At 43.1% G+C, this 12,038-nt stretch overlaps 1 protein-coding gene across 1 annotated transcript in view; it reads left to right on the plus strand.

The window, feature by feature from the left end:
• CDH4 (cadherin 4) overlaps positions 1 to 12,038 on the plus strand; it is a gene marked incomplete at both ends in the record, with an annotated part of 413,635 nt that overhangs the window by 314,554 nt on the left and 87,043 nt on the right. Inside the window, one exon of the mRNA XM_079543473.1 lies at positions 11,032 to 11,187. Within this exon, the coding sequence (XP_079399599.1) occupies positions 11,032 to 11,187 (156 nt within the window). The remainder of the gene's footprint in view (positions 1 to 11,031; positions 11,188 to 12,038) is intronic.

Below are 12,038 nucleotides of genomic sequence, written 5' to 3' on the forward strand. Positions count from 1 at the left end.
TGGTAGAATTATTAACTACCCTACGCTGACATATGGTAATTTAGCGTTTAATGTTTGCCCTGTCGTGCTGGGGAGTCATCGTGCCAAGTTACCAGCTGATGCCCAGAAGTTTATGAGTACATAAATAATAGCTGAAATAGTTTTCTGGAGCCATGTTTGGAGGTAAGCATCCGTCCTTTGATTTGTTGTGTTGTAGTTAAACTTCCTTTGGCATGGCGCTGGGGATTGGAACCCCACTGCATTACCCACTACAGTTGGAATACATTAATAGGATTTTGCAGCTTTTTGCAGCTGTATTTGTACAACTTCATCTTGAAATAATTTTAATTTCTGTGCCTAGGCTTATAATTTTTTCAAGCGCGTTACACAGTTGGCTGTACATAATTATGTCTTACAGCCATAAGCACTGACAATCTGCTTACCTAAACTTTTCTGCTCTAAACTTGTCATTTAACTGATGGCGAAGGAATTGCATGTAATTCGCCAGATCAGAAATTAAATTATCAATTAATAACACTGCAAAAAAGAAAAAGAAAAAAAAATTACACAAATTCAGTACGTCTGCTGGAATATCTGCAGTTAAAAAGACTGCCAAGCACTGGTGAGCGCTGTTGCTGGCTTTGGGGGTTAATTTCAGAAACTCAGAGTGTGCCGTAGAAGGCAAGAAGATGGAGGAAGGCTCCGTGCCATTCAGAGCTGGCGGCAGGGCTTCTCATAAAAGCTCCGCGCGGCGCCGTGTCCTCGAGCAGCTCTGTCTGCCCTGTGCATTAAAAGCACATGGACAGGGAGCGCGTCAATAAATTACATGGAGAAGGCTAACATGAATTCAAGTCAAAGTAAGCAGGGGGCTCAGCTCTCACCCTCACGGAAGTGCATTTAATGAAAGAGGAATGTTTGCCAAAAATTCAGCGCTGTGAAAACATTCCGAGTGTGCAGAGTTCAGCTCGGCCTGAAATTTTCTTGATGGCAAGCTCCCATCCCTATCGAATGAAGCAGATTTGTGGAAATGGCTGTTTGAGCCTAAGGATGCCCATGCTGGGATGCAATGTACATCCACCTTTGGACAGAAGTTGGCAATGAGGAAGAGGGTCTGGAAAACTTGGCATTTCATCCAAGCATCACTAACATATGAGAGAAAGAGTTTTAGGACCAGGATCACCTCACACTGGCTTCATTCAGTGCAGAATAAATGACAGATTAAACCTGCAGTAGTACATGGGAAGAAATTCATTTTCAGCCTCCTCAGCTTTGATGGGTCCATTTACTGACCACTGAAATACCTTCTGTATACACTGTGTGGAGTAATCGGCCCCGCAGAACAGACCAATGGGTTTGCTGTTCCTATAATTAAACTTATTAGAAAGACTCTGAAAACTGCAGAGCTTTAAATCCTGCTCTGCGAGCGTCCCAAAGTAGTGTCACAAAATGAGCCTCAGCAGATTTTGTTCACCAAAATATACACACTAGAGGGTTTTATTGTGGCTTCCTATTGTTAGCTATTTGCAGACAGGTCTAAAAGCTTAATTTTATGCTGAGAGCAGCATTCACAATCATGCCACAGCACTGCTTCTCCGTGATCGGTGATATCTGTAGGTGCTGTGCAGAATGTAAATTCAGTGCATGCTTATATAAGGTCAGAAAAACTAATCAGAGGGGGAAAGCCAGCGCTCATTACAGAAGCAAAGGTCATACTAAGACCAATTATATCCCTTGAGTCTGGGAAAAACTCTTTTCATGAGGACACAAGTGTGTTTGTTCCCCAATCAATGCTTTTTTCCTGTGCCCTACCAAGAGGAACGCTGCTTGTGTTAAATTGCTGTGTGAGATTGTGCAAAGACCATTTTTCCCTTGTTCTTCTGCTGCGCAGCTTAATTTTTAAATGTCATGGACCAGGTTCACAGCTGAAATAAATTAGCATGCTTCTGCTTGAAGCCAGTGAGTCTGCACTGATTTATACTAGCTGAGGGCTTCAATCATTAGTTCAGTGATCAGGTTACTCCCGGGAAGGTCAGTATTTGCTACTCTTGTTTGTCTTCTGAGCTGAGCACTCTGCCTACTGCCCAGCTTTACCCTGAAGGGTGCTGGATTCTCTCTGCTAGGTTGCCTTTGTGGCGATGCTGTATAAGGCATAGGGGTAGACATCATTTAAAAAGAAATTGGAACAAAGTCCTGCTGCTGTGATTTGTTTCCCTTGACCATTTAGGGACAGACATGGCAGGCAACAGCAGCGTCAGCCACAGGATGGTACTGTGCGTGTTAGGGTAACTGTGCTCTTCATGAATCAGTTCCATAGGACAATCTTCTCTTTTGTGACACCAATCTTCCATTATAGGGATAAGCAGAATTCCCAGAGGTATTTGCTTTGACCTTTGTCATGGAGCATCCTCGACAGCAGAGGAGGGCTTGTAACATCTGCTTCCAATCCCAGATATTTGCTATCAGCCACTTGCATCTCGTACAGTATGAACTGGCTTCAGTGCTTTGGGGCCAGAAATTGCCAGATAGTGGTGCGTACAGCTCCGCTGGGACGCCTTCAGTCACAACACTGAAGAATCTGCTCTCTTGTAGGTGAGATAAGAGAAGGACTAGTAAAAACAGGTTTTGTTGCTCCTGCTATCACTATTCTGGCAGTGATAAGCCCTCGGTCATGTGGCGGCATTCTGCTAATCTGTAGCAATCTCCTCTTCCCTCTCGCTCACCTCGCTGCACTGAAGCATTGCTACAGAGAAGTGCTTAAAAACAGAGCTGGCTGCAAAGAGCCCGAAGGAAAGCACTTGTTGCTTTGGAAATTACCCTGCCCTGTCAGTTATCATTAGATATGGATGATCCATTAGCATTGGCTAGCTCCTGATACGGACATTAGCTTCTTGACTTTCATAATAGCAAGTAATGAAAATTGCTTAATTATTTAATCATGAAGACCATGCAACAAATTGCAATTTACTGAGTTTTCACTGGTAAAGATGGAGAGCTGGCAGTGCTGGCCTTGTTATAGCTACTGCCAGTCCCAAGTCACTGCTCAGAAGCCTTGGCCCATCTGCAGGGTTACAGAAATCCTGCAGATCTCAGTCCCACAGCATCCAGGCAACTCACACTAGAATGAATTCTTTGCACTTGCAGTGTGTGAAAGCAAAGCTTTGATGCTTCAGATCCAGATCCCCATTGCAGTGCTGCATATCAGATATTCTCTGTTTGTGGTGTCTCGTCTGATCACATGCGAAGTACGGCTTCCTAGGCAAAAGGATTGCTGTTTTGATTTTATCCCAAGCAGAGTAATGGTGTTTTTCAATTGGACTGGGAGTCAGACAAATTCATTTTAATCCCATGCTCCTGTTTGGGGTCACACATAGTTACTGGTTAGCAACATGGGCAGAAATTCTTCTTTCCTGCATTCCAGTCTCCTTATTGAGCCAAATTTATATTCTCCTGTTCTCCACCTGCTTGGTCTTCCTCCAAATCCAGAAGAAAAACAATTCAAAAACCTTGAAAGGGGAAAGAGAGAGAGAGAGAGAGCGAGCAAAGATTATCAAGGCTATGATGGGCATAGGGAGAGCCCTGGAGGAATACATCCACATGGACCTAGTCAGTCTGAAGGGAGCTGCTGCCCTGGCCAGCAGCCCTTGGATAGAAGCAGCCTCCTGCCAGCCAGAGAACCTGCTGGAAGCTCTCTGCAGCCGAGCAATTGGTGCCCTGACATCGCCAAGCACTCATGAGGTTATGTGGGGGGACTGCAGCCCTCATTCTGTAGCTTCATTTCTTTCTCTAATGCAGGCTGCGTCATCAGATACATCAGCAATTGAAGGGAAAGGCTGAACAAGCCCAGAGGAGCTGTGGGTGCCTTATCCCTGGAGGCACTGAATACCAGGCCAGGCAGCTTGTTCTGATGGGTGGCAGTTCTGCCCATGGCAGGGAGTTGGAACTGGATTATATTCAAGGTCCCTTCCAACCTAAGCCATTCTATAATTCTCAGTTCTATGGAAGCTTTAATATATTTGACATACTAGTCTTAGTCTGTTTTATCATCAAAATAAATACATTATCAGTCATTTTGTGCAAGTTTTCACTGGAGGAAAATAGAGCCTGACATGAAAGACATCCAGCCATTAGAATATAACAAGTAGTTTGTAGTTTGGATTTTGTAGTTTGGCTTTGGATTCATATTCTATAAAAGCAGAGGAAGAAACTTAATCTCCTGGATAACAATAATGATGGTAGCTAACTGCTGATCAAAGCTCCTGTAGAACAGCATTTATCCCAGTGTGTTTCAACCATGGACAAAGTGGGCACTGAGTCTAAACGTAGTCCTTGGTTCTGTCTCTGTGACATAAGGAGATGGAAAACGACTTATTCCAGGAAATTTGATGTATGCTGTGTTCAGGATAAGAGGACGCATTTTCTTCTGCAGTTGTTTTGCTGTGCTGTTCCTTTGGCTATGTTAGATCAGATACAGTGTTTTTAGAAAGCTGCATGTGAGATGGAACCAGCTCCAGCTGAGGGAAGGGAGAAACCCACAGTTGTAAATGTGTCCGGCATTTCCATCCTTTCTTTCTTTGCCAATAGACTTCTCTTGCTACCTAACCTTGTTTGCAAATAGTGCCAGCAGGGGAAATGTAGTTCAATTGAGAGTAGTTCTGTCTGGCAGTGGATACAGACTTGCAGGCTGCTATTGAGCCCAGTGCTGCAGTAAATGGAAGTATTCTTTTTAGCCCAACATGTAACTGCTCTTACCATGCCATCCTCTTTGCAAGGTGCAGAATAGATGGTTTTCTCTGAAGACATTTCAGAGAAACTTTAGTTGTCTTTTTTATCTTTCTAGCAGGAGACTTGGGATCATCGGCAGATCTGGTAAAAGGAGACAGGAGTTAATTATTACTTCGATCTGGTTGGGTCTCCAAATCTATCTTGATTTTTCCCTGTCCATTTTACTCTTGCATGTATTCATTGAAACCAAATGTGGTTCAGTAAGCAATATGCAGTAATTTCTTTGGAAAAAGCAGGGGTAGAGATGTGTCTATTTGGGTCTATCTAAGATCTATCTGACTTTTGAAACAACTGTGAAATAAGAGTTAAGAACTTTTATACAAATGACTCTTAAACATATTGCAGATTCGGTTAAAAATAAATAAGTCAGTCCTTAGCAGAGATTTCAAAAAGCAGTAAGAGTAGCTGAATTAAAATATTTCCACTAAAATTAATGAGCCAATCCTGGAATGCTTAGACTGACTCTTAAGTGTGCTCATTTAAAGACGTTGAATATGTTTGCCTGTCTGAATTTCTATGGAGCATTTTGAATGCATGACAGATTATAGTTTTCAATTATTTTAATTTGGTTTTCTTAATGGGGAAAATAGCTAAGAGCTTAATAATAAAAGGCACTCATTGCTTATCATTTACATTATTTTATGTGGTCATTAATAATTATAATGGATTTTATAAAACAAAAAGATCAGGCCCGAGTCTCCCCGGATTATGTCAATGCAAATGTTGCATAGTATTTTCTGGGAGATTTGGGAAATGAAGTCTTTTTAAAGGATATCCTTAACACAGTATCTCTATAGAGCCACTTGAAGAACTTTAAAGGAAATTTACTTTTTCGCCTGCTCTGGAGGTGGAAATGCCACAGATTGTATAATCTGCTGTAGTTCTCTAGACACATTCCCAGCTGCAGACATATACCATCACTGGGTGACAGGCAGATCCCAGACCGTGCACAGCTCAGTGAAACCCACTGGTGATTTAAGAAGGGACCTAGTGAGTGCACTGTGTAATTTGAATGCCTGTATATACACCAGAAGGCATTGGGTCACCAACGTACTTCTGTGTGGGGCTTGACTGTTTGGTAAGTAAATATTCAGGAGGCCGAGTGTTAATTCCCATAAACTGAGAGGAGAAGCAAGCAGCAATGTCCTGGGTCCCTGCTCTTACATGGAAATGGCTGGGTGATATATCTTCAGATTTACTTGAGCAGTGTATTTAGACTGTAGCTTGGCTCTTGCTATGGTACAATAAAAATGCCAACATCAGGTTTGATTTTACTAATCTACACGTGATCATGTGCTGCCCAGTTAACTCATAGGTCTTAAAACTCCAAGACAGTTGTGTATTTCTAGGTGTGGGGAGCATATAAGTAGGTTAGTTTGCTTGTTGCCGGAGGCTGTGAAAAATGATGCCCATCTAAGGTTGCTTTGTGTACTTACAATACATCCTCTTCACTGCAGTTGCATGCAAGCTCTTGCTTTTGCTGTTTTACTTAAATTTGGTCCCAACCTGCCACTGGCAGTGGCTTGAGAACTGTAGAAAGGTTGTGGGTGTCCAGAAGAGAGGAATAAACACAAGATTGTTCCTATCCTTTAAATGTAGCTCGTTGCATCCAGGAGTGCTGTTGGCGCTGCCCTCTCTGTAGGCTCAGAATCCTCCCTTGTTCAGCATTTCCCTACATGTCCACTTTCTTAGCCCTCCAGGCATAGAATCATGGACATTAGAAAAGACCTCTAAGATCCCCAAGCCCCATCCAGCCCATCATGCCCACTGCCCACATCTCTCGTGCCAATCTCCATGATTCCTGAACATTTCCAGGGATGGCGACCTCACCACCTCCCTGAAAAGAAATTTTTCCCAATACCCAACCTGATATCCCCATTCTTACTCTAAGCAACCTCTGCTGTGCCACTTTTCTCTCTCACTTTTCTTGTCAGTGTCATGCTCCAAAACCCGAGCAATTTACAGACTCCCTGGAGCCCTCCAACATGCTGACCGTGCAGCTCTCAGTGCCCCTCATTCTTTGCAGTTCTCCCTGTCACTCAGAAGGTTTGTGCATTCTGCACCCTGCAGTGAGGGGTGGCAAGTGCTGGAGCACAGGGCGGCTACAGATCAGCAGGAGCCAAACAGAGGGATAAAATCTGGTACCTCTGAGGAGCTCCTCAGTGGAAATTGTGCTTGCCAGTAAAACTTGTAAAAACAGTTGAGCTCCACGTTAAATCCTGGCAGAGATGCACAAACCTTAAGATTCTATCTGCAAAGGAGGGATGCAATCCTGTGTCACAAGCTGGCGGCTTTTCAAGCCCATCTAAATGTGACATTGCTACAAAGCAGAAAGCCAGTTCTGAAAGGCTTAGCTCTGTCTTATCTCAAGATCTACAATGTTCATTTTCACACACATTAGTTATTATATCTGAACCTCTAGTGGAAAATACCCGTCTGTGAAATTATGCTGATTTCTCCTGTTTCTGGGATTACTCTGTAGAAGTGAGAGCTCTGTCAGAGTCCTGGCATTCTGTTTCCGAGTTGCAAGCTTTGACCACTGCCCCTGGGCTCAATTTTGGCTGGGAAATCAGTCTAGGAGTTCAGACCCTATAGCCCATGCTTGGCCATCCAGCTCTGAGGCTGTGGGTACAAGTGGTCTGTCTGTATCCATCAGCGTAGGTGTGCTCTCTTCATCCCAAGGTTCTTGCATGGAAAGTCTCACCTGTGCTCCTGAGATGCAGTAAGATCAGGAGATTGCATCATCCACCATAAACTGCCTTTCTGTTTGGGGTATTTTCCCTCACCAGTGTAGCAATCTAATCTGAGCTCCATCCCAAAGGGCTCTTTTAGAGAGTAAAAGCTGCTTTACAAGCAAATTTCTTGATGACATTCACCAAGCATCTTCATTCATCCTGCTCCCATCAGGAGATGCAGCGTTGTGCCATGCCTGGTGCTGGACTTCGAAGCACTGAGGGTTCCCTGAGCAAAAAACATGTAACTACAGCGAAGGAAAACCATCCTTCTGCCATCTGCTTTATAACCCAGAAACCCGCATAGCTACTGACTGCATTATAAAATGAAACATAAATGAATAAAATTCATGTGTGTGTTCTGCAGTCGGAGTGTTATAATATGGATATGTTACCATCTTCTCACTTCCCAGGCATAAATGAATGAAAAAGCAACTCTTTCCTGAGCTTGTAAATTCCCCCAGCCAGTAATTTTTTTTCTTCTGACCTACTGAGTTCCTTGGGAATAGAGATTTATTATTATTATTATTATTATTATTATTATTATTATTATTATTATTATTATAAACTGCTTCAGTAACGGTTCCAACAAAAGAAGTAAACCTTACATTGTATTCAGATAATGTTCTTAACTTCTCAACAAGATTTACTAAATTGCACCCTGGGAATTATGCAAATGAAACTTTTGGTCAAAATGTTACAGGATTACTGTTAAAAAATTCCTTTTTTTTTTTTTTTTTTTTTTTTAATCTCATTAAAAGCACTAAAATTACATGTTCCAATATAAGAGTGTGCCTTTTTGCGATGAATATCTCCCTGGTAGTAATATGTGCTATGCTTCATTGTCAGTGGTCTTTGCAACTTTCTATGGCAAGCACTGCTTGTACATATTCTCTGAACACTTCACATCCTTGTACTCTTAATGGAAGTGGAGCTAAGTGCAGGTAAAAGGCAAACCATTGTAATATGTTGGCAATTAGCAACGAATAATGAGTCATTGCTGAATATTTGCAATGTATTTCCCTGTCTTTGTTTTGCTCAATACAGTATAATCATCTCATGGATTTTGTCATAGCATAATTGAGTAAGTTGTGTGGGTCTTACAATATATTTCATCTCACAGATCTGCAGTGATTTACATACAGACAGCTTAGACCCTATTAATGCTAATAAAGTGCTGCAAGGACATCCTATAGCATGCACTTTATTAAACTGTACATAGCTTTCTTAGAGAGCTTCTGTTTATCTGTGTTTCCTGAAAATAAAATATAGTGCCTTTAGCACTAAATATTTAAATCCAGCCTCTTTTTCCATGTTTCTGTCTCTCTCTATGCATTTCTAATGCTTCTATCACAGTGGGATCGGGGTACTGTATGCAACAGGAAATAGAGCATAAAAACGTCCATGAAGAACTGGCAGACACCCCTCTTCTGTGATTCAGGTTAAAATTGCTTCCATTTCAGTTCTTGAAGGGAGGCTGGTTTGGTGTTTGGTGCTTGTGCTCTAGTCATGGCTGTAGCTGAGTTGAATTGGGGTTGGGTCTGTGCCTGAGGAGCTCCTCCTGGCTTCTGTGTTTCAGTGAGCAAAAAGGCAGCAAACGTGCAGACGCCCTGATGCAGGTACACTGATGGTGACGAGCACACAGCTACGTGGCCTGAGTTACCTTTTTCTTTTCTTTCTTCTTAATTTCAGAGATGGAAACCCCACACTGACTCAAAGCCACAAACGTGGCTTCCTACGTTTTCACTTACCTTGAGCCTGACCTCCTGACTTGAGTTATTCATTTGCACAGACATTCACATAAATCCCATTTCCAGCCCTGCCTACCTGATGGGGTGAGAGCTGAGCTTCTAAAAATGGGCACTGCAGACTTCAGTTACTGAGCTGAGGGGCCATTTGCCGTCATTAAAACCACAGTTGTGCAAGCAAAGCTTAGGTTTAATATACTCTTCTTCACCCATGGATTTGCTAATGAAAATTGGATTCCTGCCTGACTGCTTGGGTCCCTATTACAAATACCCACTGGGCACACACAGACCTGCATAAACGGTGGTGTGAGGCACGAGGGCACTTTCTCTGTGTCCCCAGTACCTGTTCTAAGTGATGACACCAGTGCAAGCCCTATCAGTTTTTCTTGGTGCTAATAGCCTAAAGAAGCAGTGAATCCTGTAGAGAAAGACAGATGAAACTGTCTGTATTCCCTGACCTTCAGCTCCAGCAGTGTGGGTGCAGCACGAATCAATCCTCACGGTGCCGAGCAATAACTGACATCATTAGCTGTTGGCAGCAGCAGACTGCTCAGTGGAGGCAGTGCGAAGAAACAAGTGTACAAACTTGGTGACGATCGGGACAAAGGCATCAAAGGAGATGCTTGGAGATGCTTGTTGGCGATCTGGTGTCTTCTGCACCAAAGTCCAGCACGCTGTGTCAGGAGAGGAGGAAATAGCGATGGGTGATGTGTGGAAGGAGTGCTAGAGCAACCCATGGTACATCCCAACCCCTTGCTGCTGGGGAAGGCACCTCTGCTTCCCACTCTGGGGCGTCCTGCCCCCTGCTGAGCCCCCTCAAGGTAGCTGCCAGAGCGGAGATGCTGACATGCACTCCCTCACAAGATTTCCATTACCTTCTCACTACTTTGTTGTATTCATAGACCTGTTTGAGGAAAAAGATGCACTGCCTTATGCTGCCAGAATGGTTTGTAATGGTGCGGGGGGTGGTAATTTATTTGTACCTTGCACTTTGTTTCAGGAATAGTCATGGTGTTGCAAGAACTTCTTTCAGCATTTGATCAGAAAATTAAATTTCAGCTTAAAGAGATAGTCAGGGTTGCTAGGACAACATATTAACCTCGCTTTTTTATTTTCTTGTCTCTATATCCAAGGTATGTGTAATTCCTCATGCTGTATTTGATTTGTTATGTGTTTCTCAAGGTATGGGAGGGAAGGAGTTTCAAAAGCAATGTGCCAGACGCACCTTTCCTCAACAAATGGGCAAATGGGCAAATGATAACGTCCTACCAGGCATTCCCAGCCTCCCTCCTCCATCCTGCAGGGCTGGACAAGGCAGGAACAAGGAGTTTGGCTCTATGAATGTCGTGGGAACATTTGTGTGCACAGTTACATGGACTGAGAACAGGATGGAGGGGACAGCAGGGAGTATTTCTGAAAGTGGTGAATAGCTGTGAGGTGTTGGCTGTAACTGAACAATCTGGGCACTTTCAGGAGCTTATGGTTTCAATAGCAAGTAAACGGCATTTTTTACGCATATATATTCTCCCACTTCTAAGGCAAAAAGTCAGAATTTCAATGATTCCTAGAGGATCATCATGAATAAAAGAGGAGAAAAAATAACAAAATATGTGGAAGAAACTTTTCCTGGCTTTTTCCCAAATCTTCGGCATACAGCTCGAGTTCCTTGTCAAAATTGACAGCGGTTTTACATTTATGCAGATTCCAGGCTCAGATCTTTAAAGTTGTTTAAACATCCATATGGCTTTTGTCCAAAGCTTATTGACGGTTGCCTTTGTTATTCCATCCAGATTCGTTCCGATAAGGACAAAGAGATCCATATCAGGTACAGCATCACCGGAGTGGGAGCCGACCAGCCGCCAATGGAAGTCTTCAGCATTGACCCTGTGTCGGGGAGGATGTATGTGACCCGCCCGATGGACAGAGAGGAAAGAGCTTCCTACCATGTGAGCACAATACGCCAAGGGGAAAAAAGACAGTTGGGGGTTTATCTAGGTTTCCAGGCTCTATCAGCCACGCCAGTGCAAAGCAGCATTAAACCAGTGTCCTTTTCCAGCACAGAGCCACCCATTTCTTTATAGTGGTGCAACTGCACACTGCTTATTAAATCCATGCAGATTTATCTGCGGACTGAACCCCTCAAAACCGTGCGAAACCATCCGCAACATTAGCATGTCTTGGGAAACTGCTAATTTAGGAATCATTACTGCAGCTAAACATGCAATAATTGGCATCGTCATTTTTCATTTTAAATTACTAGGAGATGTTCAGGCAGTATGATGGGGGTGTGTCAGATAGGTTTTTAAATATGCAGATAGGCTAATATTAAATACGAGGGAATTAATTAAGATTAATTACTCTCAAAAGTGCTGCCTTTCACTACCCTAGTTCTTAAAATGCTCTACCTGCAATATGCTTTGAGTGTAATTGGTCGTTATGTTGTGATATAAATCACAGCCTGTATATTACATGGTGTAATTGCACAGAGGACACGGCCCCGCAAATTGCTTTAAAAAAGTGTTGCACCTCACATGATGGCTCTGCAAAATTTCAAATGCTTTCTGCATCTACGCTTTAGTTGTCTCCCAGAGAGGCTGTAATAGGTCGTTTCATGGATTGCTTTATATCAGCAGTAGCCACATCTGTGGGCATCATAACAGCCCTTCCCAGGGATGCTGTGATGTCAGTGATGAAATATGGGTCACTTGCACTGACACCATCCCCAACTGCTCCATCAGAGACACACATTCTGTCAGCTTTATCAGGTGTCCAGTTAACCATGTTGACACACCTTTGG

The sequence above is a fragment of the Tetrao urogallus genome (assembly GCF_951394365.1).
Source record: "Tetrao urogallus genome assembly, chromosome: 16".
NCBI lineage: Eukaryota > Metazoa > Chordata > Aves > Galliformes > Phasianidae > Tetrao > Tetrao urogallus.